The following is a 24,299-nucleotide window of genomic DNA, read 5'->3' as shown; positions in this document are numbered from 1 at the left end:
CTGCTATTAGTAGCATCGGAGCTAACGTTAGCATCAAGCTACATCAGACAATTTATGAAATTATTAGTACACTTTTATACAAAACTCACTTTAAACCCCGATCGAGTGTTTATAATAACTTCCTTTAGCGATCAGGGGTGGAATTTGGTCGTTTACTATTGTAAAAATATGCTATTTGTAGCCTTTTTCATCGCTGCACAAGTTAGCATTTCCCATGTAAATTTTTTTGTATATTTTATAAAAACGCCCCAGATCTCAAGAAAATCTCATGCCAAGCTTTTCTATCGTAATCGCAGGTTTATTATTCGGATATTTCGTGTATACAGAGGTGTTTCAGTGTTGTTGTGAGCAGATATGAACCAGGAACTGTTCACGAACCATGTGACACGATCAGACGCTGTCCGGTTTTGGGACTGTCAGATTGACAACCCAAACGTCCAATCAGAGTCTGTCTGGGTCACAGCTCGAGCACACGGAAGCAAACAAACAGAGACGGCTCTGGCAGAAGCTATTTATCATCAGATCGCGTAAATCAGTGGAAAATGAATAGAAATGACGATTCTGTCTGAAGAAATATGAAGTAAACATCAGTAAATATATCCATATATCTCTGCAGATATACATCTTTGGTCTATAAATCCTTATTGACGCTGTTCAGTGAGTCTATGTGAACACAAATAAACCGCTGCAGACTTGACTGAATATGAGTGAGTGGTGAATTTCTATTCAAAATGGGGCATAATACGGATTTATTATTTTGCACTCCTGACATAAATCACTAAATATCTGTCACTGCAACAATGTTGTATCAAAATATTGGTCAAATATCGAAGCTAGAGTCTTTAAACTTTTAATTGATGCACAGTTTGTCCAGATCAAGTAAGACAGTGATGTTTAATGTGCTGTGAAAGTGAAACAATAATAAACTGGGGCCGTCGGCGATGTTTGCACGTAAAAGGGTAACAATGACTTATTCACACTCCCGTTCAATTCTCTTACAGCTATGCAAGCGTTTGCCACAGCAGAGGAGAAGAAACAATGGGTGAAGGCCAAGTGCAAAATGAAAAACTATCTTTGGCCAAGTACTGAAGTCAGACCATGTCTGCCAAAACACTTTTCCCCAACACTATGCCAAACTTATACATGGCCTAGATCTCATGAGAAAAGGGGGAATGTTTGATTTGCTAAATTAATATTGGTTCACAAAGGAATTCACATACTTTGCAGACAGGTATTGTCAATCATGTATGATCTGTGCCACAAGCAAAGTAGACAGAGGTCAATGAAGTGGCACACCCTCTTCCAAATCAACGAACTGATAATATAATGTTCGAATGACAATAGCAAACCTTTTGCAAATGAAGCTATCACTCATGTGGGACATTAAAGAACAAATTAATGAAGTGTGCGCAGACAGGACTGTCTTGGGTAAAAGCACTCCCCATTTGTGTTAATATACATGAGAATGAGGAAAATAACAAAGTCTAACTTGAGATTCTGTTTGACAGGCCAACTTCCCATGGAGTAGGACCAGAACCACAACCACTAATCTCTACAGCCTTGTGTGAAGATGACATACTAAAATATTGTCAAAAGTTGTCTCCTGTTCTCTCTCAGATATCTCAGCAGGTCAAGGACACTCTGCCCAAGCCAGCTCAAAGAATCTTACATGATATCAGGTTTTGCTGATAACACACATTGCGATGAAAGTGGCAGAGAAAGCTACGTGTGAATGATTAGAAGAGCTGTAAATTGAACCATAAAATCTTCAGTAGTTCATCAGATGGTAATGTACATAAATGGGTATTGTCTTGTATTTATCTGTCACAGTTCACTATCACTATCTCATCTGTGCTCTGTTTTCTATGGTGTGGTGAGTGGGTGTGGCTGATTAACATGATGAGCTATCAGTTCCAGCTGTGGCTCCTTTGCCACCCTATATCATTGTGTATTACACCATCTTGTGTTGTCAGATCCTTGGCATTTGTCATCTTGCTCCTGGTTGTCTGTTCCTCCAGTGTCTGGTTCATCGATTACCCACCATTATCTCCTCGGGGGTTCTTCCATGTGGCTGCCCATTATGTCCCTGTGCTACGGAGACTATGAGCCCTCGGCGAGCTCTGCTGTTGCTTATGTTTTCCTTTTGTGTTTGGCATTGCTTCAATAAACTGTTTAAGCATCCGCTCTTGAATCCTGTCTAGTGATTTGTGACCGAAGGATCTGACCACAATGGATTCAGCGAAGGCTTCAGGACTACAGGGGTTTTTCACCTCAAACAACTCTCACTTGGATCAACAAGAGGAGCCAGCTCCTGGAGATCGGGCATATCATGCAAGCACTTGTAGGGCAGGTGTCCGAGCTCACTACCCACTTACAGCTTTTAAGACCGCTCGTTCCTCCAACGCCAGTGGCCAACGCCCACCAGCGTGAGCCCAGGCTACCCATGTACGGTGGAGATGTTAATCTCTTCAGAGCCTTTCTAACCAAATGCCCAAAACCACATTTGCCACTGAGGAATCCAGGGTGGCCTTGGTGCTGACACTGCTGACTGGTAGGGCAATGATATGGGGGACGGCGGTGTGGGAGAATCGACATCCCTGATGTTCCTCGTTCCAAACCCTCAAACAGGAGATGAGGAGGGTTTTCGATCAAGCAGTGGTTAGCAGATCTCCAACTAGGCGAGCGGACCATCTCCTGCTATTCCATTGATTTCAAACTCTAGCAGTGGAGTTTAAGTGGAGATGCAGTGGGACATGTTCATACATTGGTTGGCTGGTCACATCCAAAAGGAGATATTTTCTCTGGAGTTACCTCAGGGTTTGGATGGACTGATTGATCTAGCACGTCATTTGGACTCACGCCTTCAACAGGACGATCAGCGTAGTCCGCACCAACAGGGCCTTGAGTTTTCTGAATACTCTCCCATGGACTCCTGGGGTGCGATCAGTAATCCGCCAGAGGTCAAACCTATGCAGGTGGGGAGAGCTTGGGTTTCCTGGGATGAGAGAGGAAGAGGGCTATGTATATACCGTGGAGGTGCAGGATACTTCCTAGCCGTATATCCTGTAAATGGGGAACACCGACAACAGATCTGAGGCTGTTGTCAGGTGGAGTCTCACTTAATGCCTAGTCTAATACTCTCCCCCCGGTAAGACTGAAATGGACAACCCGAAGCCACGAAAGCAAGGCATTATTGGACCAAGGAGCTGGAAAAAATTTTTTTTTTCAAAATTCTATAACCCTGCTTGATCGTAGGATTTCTGTCAAGGCGTTCAACGGACAGTCTCTGCCTTCTGTGACTCACTTCCGTGTTTGCTTGGAGCGAGTCATGTATGGGTCTTGTCTTATGTCTGCTTGTCCCTTTGTGTCTTGTTCTCTGTTGCAGGATGAGGTGGCGAAACTGTCTAACATCTAATGTGCCTGCACGTACCTGCACCTGAAGGATGTGTTTAGTAAGTCCAGGGCTGCTTCTCTCCCTCCAGACCGTCCCTATGACTGTGCTATAGATCTAGTTCCAGGTATGTCTATGTCTAAGGGCAGGTTATACTCCCTTTCGGTTCCTGAAAAGGAGATCATAGAGAAATGCATTTCTGATTCTCTGGCAGCTGGGCTCATTCGTCCTCCTCCTCCAACTGGGGCATTATATTTTTTTTGTGTTTTGAAAACAAAGGAACAACAAAACGGGGTGAAACTAAATACAAACACTTTCTTTGTCCACTTATTCAACTAACCCTAAGCCTAACCTAACAGTCTACTCTGACAGTTAGTAGATATGTAGTTGCAAATAATGAGATTTAGTTACTTAGTAGAATGCCTAATGTGTATAATCAAAATAAAGTGTAATCTTACCCACCATATTCCTGCCTAAATTTAAAATTTGCATTGAACAAAATATTTTGCACTGTCTTTTATGCTTTGCATGAACAAGATAAATTTATTCATTTAAAATTTAACAAATGTAACAAAAACCATCAAATTTAACTTTCTCATGCATGTCAAAACATTGTAGAACACTAATTTTATGTTTTAAATCAAATAAGTTAACCGTTTGTGTATCCTTAAAATTGTTGCTTCAATTCATTTTTTTTGCCAGATAGAACCTTATTCCAAGCCAAAAGTGTTTTATTAGAATTAGGTTCTATCTGCATTTGACCCATTCCAGAAATCCCCATTTACAAATTTTAAGAGGATTTTGATATTGCACATTTAGGGATCCTGTCATTTTCATGCTTTAAAGAAACTTGTTCCCCAATATAATTTTTGCTATATGGAATGCAACAACTTTTAAGTTCAATACTCAAAAATCTCAATACTGCTAAGAATGCATACAAAACCTTATAATTACAAAGTGACCTGTTATGATCCTCTGTAGTATTCAGTGGATGCTCCTTAATTACTGTTGATACTCTTAACTTTTTGAAGTTTGTAGCAAGTAATAATATATTAAAAAAAAGTTAATTTCAAGACCTGAAATTGATAGCTTACACTTTATCAACTATTGGTCCAGCAAAACGTTAAAATCAGAATATCTTAAAAATTTTTATATTTATTTTATTCCCTTGGCCAAAGGTCAAAATACATGCTTGGAAGATCAAAGTAAATTTCTTTGAATATAACTCTGATTGGATTCATCTGAAGGAAGTCATATACGCCTAGCACCTTAAACTCTGGGGCATTTTTTGTTATTTTAGCTTAAATTTGACATACTCAAATTTAGGGCTGTGCAAAAAATCAAATGCGATTTTCATGTGCATCTCATCAGTAAAGATGCTCCTGTGATTAGAAGTATATGTTCAGCACGTGCGTTCAGATCAGGGTTGCCATGTTTTCACATCAAATTCTGCCTAGTTGCTTCTTAAAATCGCGTTTCCAAGAGGTTCCCTGATAAAAATTGCTTCCCAGAGTTAAAATATAATTTTTTTTGAAGGGTTGCTCTGGTAAAATTCGCATTTTAGGGGCTTAATATCACGTTATTGGTATTGGGGTTGCTTCAAACCGCGGACATGAAAAACAACCGCAGACTTAGGCTTAGTGTAGACTTAGTGTAATTATTACACCTTAATGAGAAGTAAAATATTTGGGTTGTGTTTTGGAGAGAAATTTGACAAAGCACCAAAAGTAACAAAAGTAGTCACAATTTGTGACGAGTGATTTTCTTTAAGTTGCATTAAAAAAAATCCCATGTCACGAGTTAACCTAGGTGTTTAACTTATTAAAAAAATACAAATATATCTTTATATGATTATAATATAAATTTGCATTCTGCTAGTGAACATCGCTTTATTGTGCCATTACATATTTTTAACCTGTTAAACTGAAAATAAATAAATACAATTTCTACAATCTAATTCAGACACCACAAAAAAAAAAAATATTTAATGCAATAAATGCACTCACAACTAGCTTCTAACATTAGCTTGCTCTATTCTTTTTTTGTTCCACTAGGCATATTTGATATTTTTGCTACATTCACCTCCGGATATATTGTATGCTGCTATGATTTTTTTTTTTGCTTCTGAATGGCACAATTACTTAGTTTGTCCATTGTTTACTACTGGCGACCCAGGTCAGTGTGGTGTTGATGCTTCTATTTTCCTCATTTGTAAGTCACTTTGGATAAAAGTGTCTGCTAAGTGTAAATGTTTGTTATCTAATAAGCATATTTCTGTTACTGGAAATTGATTAACAAACATAATTTTAATTTGAATATATAACCGATACACACTAAAAGTTATCAAATTTGTCAAGGCTTGCATGTTATATGGCCTATTCAATTTATTTCAGTGTTGACTTCTTTTATATTCATTTTAAATTTTGTTAAAAGATTTTGCAGTGTAAATGAATGTGGTAAAATCATCAGTCCTGAAAACTCCTCATGTTGGTTATATTGACGGAAGTTAGAGAGAGAGGGGGAGTTTTCAGGAGTGATATTACTGTAATGAATGACAGAATAGTACTTTGCAGCACTTCGACTTCAGCATAGTTAAAAAAATTTATCCGATTAGAAAAATCTCCACATTTTGTTTCACCACATTTACTCGTGTAACTATTCATGTAACCATCTATAAATAGGGAAAACATGGAAGAGTTTGGTGACCTAATTCATCCTTCTTTGGATCCTAAGAAATGAATGGTGTTAGGCTAAATGCTAGCATAGTGGTGCCGTGCACTAGAGCGATTGAGTACATGCACTGAGATGGGAGAAGGAAGTATCAACTAATTTGAGGAAAGAACATAGTAGAATAATGAAAAATATTGGTGTTTACTTTTAAAAGTGAAATAAGGGGAAAAAATCTGTTACATACTAGCTCTGTTGCTTGGAATAAAATACCAGTACGCATAGAAATCAAGTGAAGTTGAGTCTGCTTTATTGCCAATTCTTCGACATGTACAGAACATACACAGAGAGAATTGAAATTGCATTACTCTCAGACCCTTGGTGCATACAGGTCGGGAGGGGGTTTAGCTTCCTGACAGCCTGATGAATGAAACTGTCCTTTAGTCTGTTCCTGGCCTGGAGACTCCGCAGTCCCCTCCCTGATGGCAGCAGACTGAAGAAGCTGTGTGACGGGTGTGTGGGATCACCTGCGATGCAGAGGGCTTTACAGGTGAGACAGGTTTGGGAATAGATAGGTTGAATCGAACTTTTCATTTGACAAGTATCCAATTCCTGACCTTAAAGGTGTAATAGGAGATCCTAGAAAATGATAGCAATGAAAGTGAGCTTCCCACCCTCCCTGCAATCACCATTCAAAGCCTCGCCCCCTGAGCGCACACACAGACCAGAATACCAGACAACATAACTACAACAGGCTACATAAACAGTACCAAATTCCAGCCCTTACACCCCCCTATTTAAATAGTATTAATTTACAGAGCTATATTGTCACACTTCACACTTTTCTCTAGCAAGTTTCGTCCCTATCTCTATCTCTCACGCTGTGCAAATCCGTGAATGAATGTTCTGAAGTGAAGTAAACTTCAACAGATTTCCCCTGCTATAGAATGAAAATATAATGAACTTAAACTGGTATGAGAATATAGCAATTTATGCACAAGTTTATATTGAATTAAAGCTGCATGCAAAATAGAAAGGGCCCTTGCACCCAACACATGTTATTTCCTTGGTGCTATAAATTATTCCTGAATATTGGCTTGTAGATGCTTTCAGGCCAGGACTCTTACTAAACACAAGCAGCTTTGTGGCAGATAGGACATTGCATGTTTAAAGTTAATGTAAAACAAAACATTTTGTGTTGTCAGCAGGTGGCGTTATGATTATAACTGAATATTGGTCTTTAGCTGTGTTCAGGCCAGGAATCTTATCAAACGTGTGAAATTTGGACCACATTAGATATTTTACGGCTGAGTTACAACAACTTACTGCTTCATGGCATGAATAGCATTAGCACTCAGTAAGTGTTGCTTGAATGTTTCTAGCATGTTTGGCACATTATGGCATATATCACTGTGCATCTCAGCGTTAAATGTGTCACTTCCTGTTGCCAGTAGGTGGTGCTATGACTATAGCCAAATATGAGCATGTAGAGGTGTTCAGGCCAAACATGTGAAGTTTGGGGCAGATTGGAAATTGCATGCCTGAGTTGCCTGAGCAACAAAAAGGATGCTTTAGCAAATTAGCTAAGTGTTTTTAGCTATTTTTTTTTTACATGTTTCTGGCATGTTGCTAGCCTATTTACAATTGCATAACAGTGTTAAACATGACATTTTTTGTTACCAGTAGGTGGTGTTATGACTATATAGGAATATGGGCATGGACATGTGTTCAGAACAAAACTCTTGTAAAAAAGTGTTAAGTTTGGGGCAGATTGGACATTGCGAAACATCAAAATTTGTCAGGCTGCCAGGGACACATCCCTTGACAAAAACTCAAGATCTTTGTAATTTAACATCTCAAAGGACTTATGATTACACTCACTAAATGTGAAGATTATCCAATTAAAGCTGTAGGAGGAGATTGTTGAAGTATGAAAGCTGAAAATGGACAAAACGTAACAAAAATCAAAGTAAATTCAAAATGGCTTCCTGTTGTGTTTTCAACTTCGCTCCAAGATAATTTTATTGTAGGTGTTGGGACATTACATGCATGAACTGAATTTCATACACGTATGTAAAGCGTTGCTGGGGGTCGCTTTGTTTAAATTTTATAGCTGGTGCTATCGAGCCATTTTACCTGACTCAATTCTGGAACATAACGGATTTAAAATTCCACCAGTTCACCAGTGTCCAAAGTTTTGGAGCATGTTTAGGCTCTCAAAAAATTTGATTCCCTTTAAACGAGACGACGATGAAGAAAGCAATTCCAAGAGGGTCCTCGCACATTGGTGTTTGGACACCTTTGAGCTGAAAGTTAGAGCTGATGGAACACAACATAATTCCCTCAAGGGCCTCGGTCTAAGTCTCTTTTGAAATGTCTATACTGAGGTCTTTCTCCCAGGACGTCTTCAAATGTTGGATAGGAGGAACTCTTAAAGTGTTCAAGAAATCTAGAAACAATACCTTTAAAATTGAGTTCAGATTTCATACAAAGACAAAGAGGTGTAAGTTTCAAAATTGGGATATTATTTTTAATGTAATACCGTTCCTGTTCCTTCCTAAGGAAATGAGAATGGGGTAATCCAAAAAATCAGCTCCTTTTTATTTAAAAACCTCGTCACTCTGAGGAAAACTGCAATTTCTTACGAGAACCGGGTTGTGTTGGTTTAGTGGATAAGACACATGCCTTTGGTGTGAGAGACGCGGGTTCAACTGTAAGACACCAATGTGTCCCTGAGCAACACTTAACCCCTAGTTGCTCCAGAGGCGTGCGACCTCTGACATATATAGCAATTTTAAGTCGCTTTGGATAAAAGTGACAGCTAAATGAATAAATGTAAATGTAGAATGATTTTGCAAATTATGTTTCCGTTTGCTTAGAATAGAAATGTGTATGTATCTCTCTCCTGTGTAAATTCTCATGCATCTTTAGATTCCTTTTTGCTGTGAAACACTTTCCACACTGAGGGCAGGTGAAAGGTTTCTCTCCTGTGTGAACTCTCAAGTGAACCTTAAGGTTATCTTCTCTTGAGTAACTCTTTCCACAGAGATGGCACATGAAAGGCTTTTCTCCGATGTGAATTTTAACATGATCCTGAAGGTGATTTGTGTCTGTGAAGCTCCTTTCGCACTGATGACATTTAAAACCGTTCTCTCTTGTATGAATTCTCATGTGATACTTAAGACTCTCTTTATATTTCAAACTCTTTCCACACTGAACACATATGAACGGTCTCTCTCCAGTGTGAACTCTCATGTGATATTTAATGTTTTCTTGACGAGTGAAACTCTTTCCACACTCTTTACAGGTGTATGGTTTCACTCCAGTATGAACTCTCATGTGATTCTTAAGAACTCCAACTCGTATGAAACTCATCCCACACTGTTTGCAGGTGTAAGGCTTCTCTCCAGTGTGAATTCTCATGTGCACCTTAAGGTTTTTTTTCTGTGTAAAATACTTTCCACACTGAACACATATGTGTGGTCTCTCTCCAGTGTGTACTGTCATGTGAGTCTTGAGATGTCCATTTTGTGTGAAACTGCTCCCACACAGTTTGCAGGTGAATGGTCTTTCTCCAGTATGATTTCTTATGTGGGTGTTAAGGTGACATTCCCGTGTAAAACTCTTTCCACACTGACAGCATATGAACCGTTTCTTTTCAATGTGAATTTTCATGTGGACTTTACGGCTTTCTTTTTGACAGAAAATCTCTCCACACTGTTTGCAGGTGAAAGGTTTCTCTCCAGTGTGAATTCTCATCTGGGAATTATGGTTTGCAGTTTTTGTTTTTTTAGCTTTTTTTGGTGTTGAATTATTTTCATTCTGTGAGCAACCAATCGATTTTTCTCCAGGTTTGAAATCATGCCGTTTCTCTTCGGTTTCATTCAGTTCTTGACTCTCCTCTTTCAGCGCCATCAGGTCTGAGATGAGACGAAAACAAGTTTAATGGCACAAAGCAACAGACATCCAATTGACAGAAGTGTTGTCAATTATAAAAATTTATAATAATTAACTGATTACAAAAATGAATTGCACATTTACAGTAATCACACATTTTTGTAATATACTTATATTGTTATAATTTCACATTAAAATCTCAAACTAATGCAAAAATAAAGATTGTGTATTTAAAATATATGGTTTAATGGCATCTTTTTACCAAGTAGCCAATTACTAATGAAGGCCAGTGTTGTTGATACAAATACACTTATTGGTGTCTTTATTAAACACATTTTCCCCTCAAATGTAACCATTAATTATAGCCATTCAGCATTAAAGCATCATTGAAAGCCATGCTTTTTTTTTCTTTATTAGGCTTTTAAATATAGTAAACTTAATCTTCACATAAAGAATACTTTGTATAATCTATAAATTGAATATAGATAAATGTTTATTCAAGCTACAAAAGTTAATCAGTGGGCAAAACAAAGCAATGGGCGAATGCTTCATTTGCTCTCTAATTACTTACCACTACAAGCACACACAAATCAGGCAACCAAATTAACTTAATTTACACACACAATTGTATTTTCTGGTAAAACCCCTACATATCTCTCACCATTTCTGCATTACATTTAAACTACATTCAGCTACCTTTGTGCCCCCAGCCCCATACCAGTTACATTTAGATTAAACCTTTGCTCTCTTTCCCCCTCCCATCTTTCCTCCGTAGTATACTCCTCTCTTACCTCACCTACCTATTTCGAATCTCTGGATGTGAATGCAGCAACTGACACTTTATTCTCTACTTTAACCTCTTGTCTAGACAATACTTGTCCTCTTTCCTCCAGGCTGCCACTTCTAAATTCTGGTTATTCTATGTTCTTTGTGAGCACCAGACCAAACTCAGGGCAGCAGAGATAAAATAGTGCAGATCAAAAGATCTGTCAGACCTGAGGATGTAACAGCCTCTGCTTTCATCTTTCTCTGTTGAAGTCCATACTGCAAAATCGTAATACTTGCACAACAAGATAAACAGTACTCCAGACATACACAATCTCTTCAAAACATTCGATTCTCTCCTCTGTCCCCCCGATGATTTCGCCACATTCTTCACAGACAAAACCAGAATGATAGGTAGTCAGTTCTCAGCCACACACACACACACACACACACACACAGGACTTTAAACCAACCACACCCACTGCTAAACCTCCCATCTTCTCCTTCTGTCCCCTCACTGAGGCAGAAATATCAAAACTTCTCCTCTCAAATCATCAGTTCTTATTCTGCTGCATCTATCTGCTGCTTTTGATATGGTCAATCATACGATCATTCTGTCTGCCCTCTCATCACTGGGCATCACAGGGATTCCACATTGCTGGTTTGATTCATATCTTACTGATAGGTCTTTCAGGGTGGCTTGGGGAAGGGAGGTATCCAAAGCACATCAACTTTTCAATGGGGTTCCTCAGGGATCAGTTCTTGGACCCTACCTCTTCTCCATATACACAACATTACTGGGTCTCATCATACAGCCACATGGATTCTCCTACCATTGCAATTACATTATTACATTACAAATTACATTTCAACCAGATAATCTAACGGTAGCTGCACGGATCTTGGACTGCCTGGTAGACATCTCTGCATGGATGAAAGAATAGATCACCTACAGCTCAACCTGGCAAAGACTGAGCTTCTTGTCTTCCCTGCGACTCCAAGTCTACAGTTTGATTTTTCCATTCAGCTTCTACAATTTCCCCATCAACTTTGGTTAGAAATCTTGTTGTAACCTTTGATAATCAGCTGACCTTCAAAGGCCAGATGCAAAGACTGCTCAATCTTGCAGGTTTGCATTGAACAACTTCAAGTCTACTGTATTATTTTTCCATTCAGCTAGGCTCTTCTACAATTTGGGAAGTCGTGGCCTAATGGTTAGAGAGTTGGACTCCCAATCGAAAGGTTGTGAGTTCGAGTCCCAGGCCGGCAGGAACTGTGGTTGGGGGCATGTACAGTTCTCTCTCCACCTTCAATACCATGACTTAGGTGCCCTTGAGCAAGGCATTGAACCCCCAACTGCTCCCCGGATGCCGCACCATAAATGGCTGCCCACTGCTCTGGGTGTGTGTTCACAGTGTGTGTGTGTTCACTGCTCTGTGTGTGTGCACTTCAGATGGGTTAAATGCAGAGCACAAATTCTGAGTATAGGTCACCATACTTGGCTGAATTTCACTTTCACAATTTCCCCATCAACTTTGGTCAGAAATCTTGGTGTAACCTTTGATGATCAGCTGACCTTCAAAGACCACATTGCAAAGACTGCTCAATCTTGCAGGTTTGCATTGCACTGCATCAGAAAGATACAGCACTTTCTAATGGAGCATGCTGCACAACTTCTTGTCCAGGCCCTTGTCATTGTTAAACTGGATTATCGCAACGCTCTTCACAATGCATTCAAACCTCTACAAATGATTCAAAATGCAGTGGCACGACTAGTCTTCAACAAATCTAAAAGAGCCCTTATTACACCTCTCTTTATCTCCTTGCACTAGCTAAAGGTTGCGGCTTGCATCAAGTTCAAGACATTGATGCTCGCATATACAACAGCCACATGTTCAGCACCCGCCTACTTCTACTCACTATTACGAATCTATATCCCCTCCAGAAATCTGAGATCAGCTAGTGAGCGCACCTCATGGTACCATCACAGAGAGGCTCAAAATCATTTTCCAGAACATTCTCATTCACCATTCCTGGCTGGTGGAATGATCTTCCCACCCCTATCTGGAATGCTGAATCCCTGACAATTTTTAAGCGACACCTGAAAACTCATCTCTTTTGAACTTGGCTTCACTGTAAAAACAAACTAACAAAAAAAATATTATCTTTATTTATTATTTTTCTAGCTTGTACTTATTTGAACATTGTCTAAAACTTGGTATTACAAGCAATTCCTGTGTCTGTTTGCCTCTTTAACCCTCTGGAGTCGATTCATTTTAATGACGCGTGTCTAAATGAAGATCAGCGCAGACAAAGGCTGCAGACAGCACACCTTGTTTGTTATCTTTATTTTATAAATGCACAAAGTTCTGTTATTATGGCTGTATACAAAAAAGTAGACCATTTACAGATTCGATTGATGTATTGCTCCTATCTGTACGATTAAAACTGAAAGTGAAAATTAAGTTATTTTCGGGGTTATCGGGAGAAAATGACTCAGAACGTGTATACGCGTTAATCGACTCCAGAGGATTAATTTCATGTTCAACAGGTTTGTTTTTGTAAAATATAACTTTAAAAAAAACAATTCTCTCAAATTTTTAAGGTAAGTGATTGCAAACAATTGATTTTAACTGCATTTAAAAAAAAAATAATTAAGTTCAAGGAAGACTGGAGGAAGAGGAAGGAACAAAGTAAATTACATCCATACCCAAAATACAAATTTTATTTGTATTACATTTTGTATTACATTTTTTTTTACATATGTTTTTAATAAGTAGCTACATAAGAACATTTGCGGTGGGAGTGTGTGCAGTTTACTTCGTACAACAAAAAGTAAAGTTAAGCTTAACTAGTTTTTTTTTTTTTAAGTTGAAAACCCTTATTATAAAACCCCACAGAAAAATCTTGAAGGAACCTGCGGTGAATAAGATCCCCACTCTGTTATTATAAACTCAATGGTGATGTTATCTGTTTTCTAAAGCTCTTTAAATCGAGAACAAATCTAGGTAGCGTGCAGCAGTAACTACTACCTATAGCAAGCTTTATTTTAGGTTTTTTTTTTTTTTTAAGTTTTCTTCTACCTGGAAACAATCATGTTCTAGAACAGTAAGCGCTTTTGAGAAAATAAAAATACTAAAGTTGTTGATTATACACATTTTATGACTTTTATATAAAATTGTATTTTATTTATTTTTTGATACAGTTGCATAACAGAATATAATCTTTTTTTGGCAGTTTAATATTATACAAATTACATTAATTACTACACTAACATGATATTCTTAAAAAATAATAATATCTGTAGATCTGTATATTTTAATAAACCAACCTGTTTGTTCCTCAGTTTCTTGATGTTTGACTCTGAATGTTTCTTCAATCTTCATGTCTTTACTCTCCTCTTTAATAAACGCCATCTTTGGATCAATCCAAGAGTTGTCTCTGTTTAGACACTTTCTTTCCTGTTTAAGAGAATAATTAACAGAAAGAAAAGTTCAGTAGCTCAATTAAGGACAAAAAAGACTAAAATAAATAAGTGTCCTTAAAATGTCCTTTATAAAAAAAAAACACAAATCAAATCATCAAATCATTTACTGATTGATAACACGTTTGTGTTTGTTTTTGAGTGTGTCAGCGAGCGCGGATTCGAATCAATGAATCATTTTACGATGAAATTGATTCAGTTGGCCGTTTTGAACGGCTCTCCATCACTACTTTCTGAAGAGACTGAATTCGTGAGAAGATAAACTGATTCAAATACATTGAGCGAAATGCGTTTCACTCACATAAAATAACCACGTCACTAAGGTAGGATAAGCACAGTTCTACGTAGAATTCTCCAAATAGGTTTGACTGATTTAAACGCTTTGAAAAGATTAAAGCACTCACCTTTTATCAGCCGAGTCACAGACGCTGGAGCGCGAGGCAGCCTTATGACGTCATAAAGACACTCCAAAATAAAAGTTTGTCTACACGCTAAAATAATAATCATTTTACATTAGAAAACAAATCTATCAAAACCACCCATAAGTAGCACGGGTATGTTTGTAGCAATAGCCAACTATTCAATGTATGGTAATATTGATGTTTGTTCTTTCTTAATTTTCTCAATAAATGCTGATGATTGATTTCACAATCTATTCCTGTTATCTTTAGACATTCACTTCATTTGAAAATATGATTAAACTTGAAAAGTTATACTGCTCTATCTTCGGGGAAAATGTTAGTAATGCATGAAAGCTGTGTATTTAAGAAACAAAATCACATTTAAACACATTATTTAAATGTTTTACATTTACATTAATATATGTGGTCATTAAGATTGTTTTTATTTGAATATCTCTTTCCATATTGAGGGCAGGTAAAAGGCTTCTCACCAGTGTGAACCATCATGTGCCTTTTAAGGTTTCCATTATTAGGGAAACGGTTTCCACACAGTTTGCAGGTGTAAGGCAGATCCCTCAAAATTTTACTTAAGTACTGTTCTCAAGTAAATGTACTCCGTTACTGTCCGGCTCTGTTACTGTGATAACAAGACATGATATCAAAATAAGTACATTGAAACAGACATGAATGCCATTTTGAAAGTCGTTTTCTCTTTTGCAAAGCGATCAGGCAGTGGCGCTCTGGAGGCGCCCCATTTTTTGGGGTAATTTCACCCCAAAGGAAGCTGATTGAGTTGGTTCTTGTCACATGACCTGGTGCACTTGCGTCATTCTGAAAAGCTGAGATGTTTTTAACTAAATGAGCGTGTTGCGACCACGTCTCTTCCATTATGAGCGCGCATACCGCATTTTAAATAATAACGAACTTGAGTGCCCAAAAGACGCGATATGTGATTTTCATCTGTCAAAATGTTTAATTTTGGTTAATGGTTAAATGGTCAATATGAACATCCCTAACTGGCATATTACCATAATTTAACATACAATTTTTATTTTTATTTTAAGCCACACAAAGTCAACATCTTGGTATTTTTTGCTCTGAATCTGCCATTAAATAATATAAAAGTTTATTAATCTTTGAATAGGTTTCCCTGCATTATTATGCCATTATCATTATATTAGTTGAAACTGGTCTTAGAACGACTTAAGTACTATCGTTTATCGCGATAATTTCTTGGACAACTTATCGTCCAGCAAAATTTGTTATCATAACAGGCCTACTAAGAAGGTGATATTAGACGAAAGGAAAATTCTTAGTGATACTTTTTTTCTTCTTTGAATTCCTCCCAGCCAGAATGTAGTGTTGTGGTCTCTAATATTGAAGCTTATGATTCTTTCTATATCTACAGCCTGTTGTCAGACCCTAAAAAATGCTTTCCTTGTTATCGGGGCCCAATGTTGCTAAAGCTACTACTGTCTCTGCCTGTTTTCACTGCTAATGTTTTCAAAAGGTACCAGAATGATCATAAACAGGAATGTGGTAACGTTGGTTAAAAATTGCATATGAAAGCAATGTGAAGTCGACCTCATAATTGGATAGCATGCGAAGGCACAATGAGACCAACTATTTCGTTATTTTTATTGCACCATGCTTTCCGTCTGTGTAATTCATAATCATGTATTTACTAAACAGTTAAATCAGATTGCGTGTTATTGTCCTGTTTTGCCGGTGCATGAGCTCTTGAAGCTCCACCCTCTTCTGAAAACAGAGTTGGGAGCACCAGCTCTTTTGCATTTAAAGAGACACACAAAAATGGTGCGTTTTCACAAGGGCTGTTCAAAAAATTTAATGCGATTTTCATGCGCATCTCCTCAGTAAAGGATTGCCAGGTTCTCAAAACAAAACCTGCCCAATTGCTTCTCAAAACTAGTTCAATCGCATTTAGTTCCGGGCGATAAAAATACACGTTTTTTGGCAGGGTTCCCTCATTAATATTCACATGTTAGGGGCTAAATATCACGTTATTGGTATTTGGGTCGCTTCAGCCCGTGAACATGAAAAACAACCACAGACTTGGCAACACTGGTTGGCATTTATTACACAGAGCCGTTCACTGACAATCTACACAAAATCGATTTTAAAATCGCAGGCGATTCTTTGTCGATGTATTTATTTATAATTACTTGCCCACCTAAAAATTTGATCATAAGTTTTGTTCAAATAAGTTTTGTTCTTCAAAGACAAATTAACAAACCACGTCACAAGGGGAAATGTCAAGACTGATTCAATAAAAGTCAGATAAAAAAGGGTCATCATAGATTTATAAATGTGAAATCTGGAAATAGGATTTTAAGCCCCCTGTCTGGTGTCCAGCACAGCCTCAAGCCGGACACTCATTTGTCCTGCTTTTTGGAGTTTGAAGTCAGTTTAAAAAAACCTGCTCTAGAATCTTTATTAGGATGCAGCAGCATAGCATCTAATGCCGCAAGATCTCTGATCAAACTGGCTGAAAGAGGTATCAGATAAATAACTGATATATCATTGGTTAAAACGTCAACAAGCCTCCACGTGCTGGCTACGTCATATCATCACGTTAAGGGCACTTCTTCCCTGAGGTCATTATTTCGAGAAGCAACATCACCTCAGGATGACAAAATCTCGGCTGCAGAGCTTTGTAAAGTCTATCATGCAGTCAAGCATCACCAGTCATACAGGAGTGTAGACTGTGGAGTCAAAGTTGAGAGAGAGGTCTTTATGCTGTGTTCACACCAAACGCGAATAGAGCGTCAAATTCACGTCTACCGCGTCTAGTTTGCCGCTTGAACATTTTGAGTGCATTCGGGCGTCTAGAGTGAAATCTGCCTCTAGTGGGAGGGGCAAGTGCTAGGCGGTTGTCTGTTTGCAAGATGGCTGATGTTGATCGAGTATTCATCGAGAAAGTTACCGCTTTCTATTTGCTCTGGAGAGCAGAACAGTGGCTTAGGGGTCAGCATCGCCTTACTTGGGTCCACCAGACCCTCCGGAGGCGTTCCCAGTTTGGTGAGATTCATCATTTGCTCCCCAACTCAGGATCACCACAATTACAAGGGAACCTTCTCCATTGTTCTCCTTGCAGTTGTGGATGCGAAGTATCACTTCCGGGTTTGGACAGGCTCTCCGGACTGGCACACTTCATCTGCCTCCTGACCAGCCTCTACCTGGTGCTGATGAAAGAGGACCCCAGCCCCATGTCTTCGTGACTGATGAGGCATACCCGCTGTGGAAGAACCTCATGTGGCCTTTCCCTGGACGCACCCTTCCTCCGGAGAGGCGTGTCTTCAATTACCGTCTCTCCAGAGCCCGACTGGTGGTGGAGAACGCCTTTGGCATCCTCTCCTCACAGTGGTGGATGTACCGGTGGCTCATCGAGGTCCACCCTGAAGTTGCTGAGAACTGTGTTAAGGCAACATGTGTTCTCCACAACTTCATGAGGTGTTCGGAGATGAGACAGGCACCTGCTGTAAGGGGCATGGGGCAAGCTGGAGAGGAGCCGCTGCCAGGTCTGGGTCAGGTTGCAGCAACTTCTCCAGAGAGGCAGTCCGGGTGAGGGATGTCTTCATGGCACACTTCTCGGCGGAGGGAGCAGTAGCATGGCAGCCGACAGAGTAGTGTTTGAAGTCCTACTCAACTGAAGACTTCCCCCACAACAGCTCATATAACCTATGAAGAGCATGACTACGTTAAATGAGCTTTCCATCCATTACTAATATATATATACATTCAAATTTAGACCCCGAGTCATTAACGTTTTCAAATGGTAGGTTTTCCACGTTAGTATATAAGGTAAAATGATAAAAACATTCATAGTTAACATAGCTGAACAAGATCATTCCTCATTTGATGTATAATAATTGTATAGGTCTGTGCCATTTCTTTGTTCAGGTTATTACTGAAAAATTATGTCATTTATTTTTGTTATGATGATAAATGGAGCTAGCCTCCAAAATTAATGGACCCTTCCTGTGATTTCTTTGTTTTCCTCACACAACACTGTCCAGACACACTAAAGTATATTGGTTACCCTTAGAAGATTTAGATATGGAATAAATAGCGTTCAATACAAAATGAATATGTCTTATATAGAAATCAAGTTTAAATGCGATAAAACACTTGATTTGTTGTGCATTAAATCCACACCAGGCATTTAATCATATTTAGAAATAATTTATTCAGGCCAAACAAAATAATCTGGATATAAATGTAAAAAAATACAAACATGTACAACCATGTAACTATTTACATGTAGAGACAGAAAAAAAAACGACCTCACTTGTAACGTGAAAGAGCCTCAGGGAACAAAATGCAGGAGAAGAGGAAGGAGGGCATTCTGTGTTTCCTGCATAGACTGCTCCCTCTTTTTTTTTTTAAAGCCTACTGTGGTCTGTGGGGGTCTGATTGTTCCAAATCTAGCACAACGGTGCTGTTTTCCATTGCTAATTTATACATTTGAAACTTGATAATTTTTTTTATATGAGGCGGCATGCTCTGCAGAAAAGGCAGAAGGCTGAGGAGGAAGTGCTCATCAGAAGACTGTGGTGGTGGTGGTGGTGGTGATGTTGATGGTGGTGGTGATGATGGTGGTGGTGGTGGTGGTGATGGTGGTGGTGGTGATGGTGGTGGTTGTGATGGTGGTGGTGGTGATGTTGATGGTGGTGGTGGTGGTGCTGGAGGACGCCTCAAGAGTTCGAGCAGTATCTGCTCCACCTCCGACGGACCATCACGGGACCACCGGGTGCCTCTCCTCCTCTGTTGGCCTGTGAAATCAAAAATACAACACACAGTGCAATGAGAAGACAGAAAGATGATAATTGAAATAACAAAATTGTCTAGATATTGGGGGAATAATACATTTGCCTGTGTGAGTGACACATAGCCAGTGCTTGAATACAAGTGTGAATTTGTTTTGAACTTGCTTTAACATATTTTACATCATTAAAGTTATACTTCAGACATATAAACATCAGGAAGATAAACATGTTAATGAACAGTAGTTAAAAAGTATGTGTGCAGATGATTGGTGGGACACGGTGCAATAAAATTGAGTCTGCATATACAAATACAATGATTATTAGTAAAGGGACTAATTCACACATTTTTTTGACTATGTGAATGTTAAAGCTATGAGTGGATACTGTACTGCTGTTTTCTGCACGTAACGTTCAGATATTGTTTGTAGTATTGCCTTCACACAGCTGTGGGTGCAGCAGCAGGGGGTGAAGCAGACAGGCGAAGCACCAGGGGATCTTACATTATATATAAAGAAATATTACATTATACTCTTCATCTGTAAACAATGACAGGACTCACTCACCTGTTTCTGTATCCCCTGCTTCCGGGTCTCCCTCTCCCTGGTCCCTGGGGTGGTTGTATTCTGTGACCTGGGTCTCCCCCCCCCCCATGTTACTGGTGGTCTCCCGTGGGGTGACGAAGCGCTCGAGGAATCCCAGGATCTGTAAGTACTTCCACTTCTTCACTGATCCTGCTGCTGACCCACTCCTCTTCTCCATCTCCTTCCTCTTCTCCTTCAGGTAGGTGTCCCTGAGGCTTTTCCATTTTTTTCTGCACACATCCTCTGAATAAACAGATTACCTTGTTAGCGAAACGTAAATAGTTGTAAAAAACGGCGGGAAGGCCGCGGGTCGATAAATGTGTGACTCAAAAGTGAAATGTGTATTTACAACTTACCAGGTTGCCCAATCTCCTCACTGACACTCTTCCAAGCGAGGTCCTTTTTATTCCTGTCTATAGAAATAGGAACTTGTGTCATAGATTTCTGGATGACTGCTCACTGATAATATCAGTCGTTCCTCCATTTTGAACTACAGACGGGCCTGCCGCCACAGCAGCAAGCAGGCTCCTGATTGGTTAAAGCGGCGCAAATCGACGCCAAAATTAACAATTTTCAACAGGCGGCAGACGCCAATTCACGTCAAATGCATAAATGCACAAAAAGCAGCATTAGCATTAGCAGAAAAAGCGAAATAGACGCGCGAATGAGGCAAATTCGCATCTTCTGCACCACGCTAAATGCCCCATTCGTGCCGCGAAACTTCCAGACTTTGCATTGGCTTAACATTGAAATCATTCGCGCCAGATGCTATATTCGCGTTTGGTGTGAACACAGCATTAGAGACTCATCTAAAGCTATGTGGGAAAACAAAAGCTAAGGCTTTGTGTGAGAATGTCCTAGCGCCCTACTCTGCTCATATACATTCAGATTACATCAAATTAAACAATCTGTCTTTTTCAGTGGCAACGGATGTATCAAACAAAGGTACGGTCAGAAGGACGTGCTACCTGCAAACTGTTTAGCCCATATCCTACACAATGCAACAAGATACGCAGCAGAAAGCCTGGATTTTGATGTTGAAATTGCTGTGCTCAAGGTTTACAGCCATTTCAGCATGTCAGCAAGCAGAACAGCACAGTTAAAGGAATTCTGTGAGTTTGTGGAAGTGGAAGAAAGCAACCTGTCACGGCATGTCGTCACAAGGTGTTAGTCCCTGCTTGCATCTATTGACAGAATACTGAAGTACTGAAAGCCCCTGACCAGCTACTTTCAGAGTGAAGGTGAGGAGCAGTGCTCCCAGTTTTTGTGGAAATGGTTTGTAGGAGAGAGCATTGAAGTGTCTGAGACATATATTCCTTTCCTCAGTTCACATTCTTAGAGTGTTCTTAGACACCACTGAAGCACTTGAGGCCAAATCGTCCACCATAACGTGTGTTTAAGGTAATGACTGAACTCAAACAGAAACAGAAGGATGACGGACAGGTTCTTTGGCTTTACTGTGTACAGCAAACTCAAGCAGCTACTCCCTTACCTGGCAAATAAATGTGTGGAGGATTTTCTTGGTTTCTATGAAAGAGCCACGAAATACAAAAGTGAAAGATATGACTTCTCTGAGAACAGCTTTCATAGCAAAGTTGCAAAGCTTGACCTCCCAACTGCATCATATGAAGAATACAGTGATGCTGTCCAGGCCTGCAATCAGAAAGACAAAGATATTGATGGACTGTATGAGGAATATGCCAAGGTGAAAGTTTCCTTCACCTCTCTGGAAATGAAAGGTTGCCACAGTGAGAAGCGATATCTGAAACTGTTTTCCAAAGCAGATGTACCACTTGTGAATCTCAGGAAGATCAGCGCCTATTGTTCTCCATCCCATGCAGCAATGCACAAACAGAACCAGTCTTTTCAATCATGACCTCTGCATTGAGAAATGAGAGGAATCGTCTGGATGTGGACAGCGTCAAGGCTGTGCTCCAAGTTCGTGTCAGTTTCACTTTTCCCTGCACAGATGTGTACAAGAAGTTCATTAGAAACAAAAAACTCTTGGATGCAGCCAGGAAAGGGCAGAAGTATTGCAGATAGACAATCAACTATTTGGTGAGTATGGTGTATTGTATTTAATGAAGCAAATATATATAGGCTACACTCATTTCCTGTAGGAAGCAGTTAAGCCAAATTGATCTCTAATGGAGCATTATGATTTTATGAATGGGCTATATGAAATATGAATATGTATTGGGTTTAAAACAATACAGATTTTTGAAGGCTGAAAACACTATTTTTGCTATGTTTTTATGTGTACCCCGGAAGATGAACAAGCCCAGGGGCAATGGGGGCTTGCATTGATGGAAATGATGAACCTAGAGGTGCTGTTGTCGCCTGAGCTGCTGCAGAGAGTGAACTTCTTTGTTAAGAACAGAAATGTGTATTATTATTTTTTTAGCAGTCCATTAATTATTTATATAGTTCCGTTATTTTCAGAAGTCCAGAAATTTTGTTTCCAGGCACTGTGCACTTTTTTGAAACAGACATCACAATGTCTTGATTAAATACTAATACTGTGAACAAACACTTTGTTTGCCTCTTCCGTTACACACAGGTCCTCATCAAATTGTCCGCCAATGAACAGAGTAGGCTTTTTCAGAATCACTGTATCATGATATCGTCAATATAATGGACAAAATTGTATTATGAGTACATTGTAAATGTGATTACAGATTACAGAGTCCTATGCCATTATTCTTGTCTTATTAAATGCCGCAAAGTGTCCTCCTTTTTGGTGTTGTGGAAATGGCCACCCTATCCGGACAGCTTTCTGAGACAAAATAGAAACTGATGGCTCTAGTGCCAAACTGAAGAAAAAATAAAAATACTATAAACTAAAATGTGTCATATTGTGTAATAAATAAATATGTAATAATTATGTGTACAATAAAAAAAAAAATTATTAATTATAAAAATTATTATATTTATTGATATAAACAAATATTTAGAAACCTTTAACATTTCTTTATCAAAGTTTATTTGCTATAATTTAAAAATTGGTAATAAAATATGACAAGAACTGTCAGAACAAATTCATCTTGATAATGTTTCTACTTTGATATAAAGGTATGTAGTGGATTACAATCAACCAAAAAAATCTGACAACTGCAGTATTACAATATTTATACAACAATCAATACTTTGGTGACCAATTACCAAGCAATGCTAAAGTTATATGGTGTAAAAAAGATCACATTAGCAATTAAATAAAAATACTAAAGCAAAACATGGTCAGGTCAAAGTGTCTGAATAATTTTTGGCCCCATTTTTTTTTTTTTTATCAGTTTTACTGGTACTCCACTGTATGAAGAAGTCTTGGGTATGATGTCACAGTTTACTTTATTTAGCTATACTCACATAAATGAACTATAGTGTCCTGCACCCACTATTAAATAATTATCAAAAATTATATCTGGTGTCTGAATAATTTTTGGTTTACTGTATGTTATTAGAAAAATGTTAAATTTGTTTTCCCAATTTTTATAAGAAACAATGGTAACTAGATTGGTAAATGTTTTTCTTACAGGAACTGGAAGCTCATCATCAAAAGTTATTTTGTTAATACCTGAATGTATGTTGTCTTACACCTTACTGATAGGTGGCGTCTTTGAGTTAACAAGGCATGCCTTGAATCTGTTGCTCTTCTCGAAAAATGATGTTTTCTTCTCCTCAGGAAAAGAAGTTTCACCAGATCGCAAATTAACAAGACGGAGTACATTTTGGTTTACCTCAGGAGTCAACTCGATACTGACTGGAAACCCACCAAAATAACGTATGTTCATACACTTGTGCACAGCGCTATCAAGCGCAAGGTTGGGGGTTTGATTCCCCGGGAACACATGATGGGTAAAAACTGATAGCCTGAATGCACTGTTAGTCGCTTTGGATAAAAGCGTCTGCTAAATGCATTAATTAAATTTAATTTAATATGTTGATGACAGAATTTTCAGCGGGCTCTGGGGCATGCTATTTACGTTGGATGTTTTCATCCACTCGTTGCTGATAAACTGCACTGAACTTACATACACTATATTGAGAGGGAGGAGTCACGTGCTGATTTGGGTTGATTTGGGCGGGGTCTGAGTCGGTCGGACATGATGGTAGGAGACGCTATCAGTTACCAGGGGCAATGCCTTCAGAACTTCACAGAGGCGCGACTAAACATTTCAGAGCTCTTTAATTTTTGTGCATTTATTATTTTAGACAGATCTACGAATAGAAGATAGTTGTAATTTTATTTTAGCCAAATGACACACTTACTGTACCAGGTTTTTGTGTTGCGTGTTGGGGGCTGCAAAGTGGACAAACCAGTTCGGGGTT

The 24,299-nt window shown here is 38.9% G+C and overlaps 1 protein-coding gene across 3 annotated transcripts in view; it reads right to left on the bottom strand.

The window, feature by feature from the left end:
- LOC127955981 (gastrula zinc finger protein XlCGF8.2DB-like) overlaps positions 1–14,650 on the bottom strand; it is a 123,610-nt gene extending 108,960 nt beyond the window's left edge. Inside the window, exons 1-3 of one of the 3 annotated variants that reach the window (XM_052553709.1) lie at positions 14,609–14,650; positions 14,052–14,181; positions 8,050–9,978 (exon numbers count right to left, since the gene is read on the bottom strand). In XM_052553709.1, coding sequence (XP_052409669.1) covers positions 8,918–9,978; positions 14,052–14,136 — 1,146 coding nt within the window. In that variant the 5' untranslated portion in view covers positions 14,137–14,181; positions 14,609–14,650 and the 3' untranslated portion in view covers positions 8,050–8,917. Of the gene's footprint in view, positions 1–8,049; positions 9,979–14,051; positions 14,182–14,505; positions 14,578–14,608 lie in introns of those variants that run through there. The other 2 variants (XM_052553710.1, XM_052553708.1) reach the window with 2 other exon arrangements.
- Positions 14,651–24,299: the final 9,649 nt, after the last annotated feature.

This window comes from Carassius gibelio, chromosome B4 (assembly GCF_023724105.1).
Source record: "Carassius gibelio isolate Cgi1373 ecotype wild population from Czech Republic chromosome B4, carGib1.2-hapl.c, whole genome shotgun sequence".
Taxonomy (NCBI): Eukaryota; Metazoa; Chordata; class Actinopteri; order Cypriniformes; family Cyprinidae; genus Carassius; species Carassius gibelio.
The sequence above is the reverse complement of the archived record's forward strand: the minus strand, read 5'-3'. Positions and strand labels throughout refer to the sequence as shown.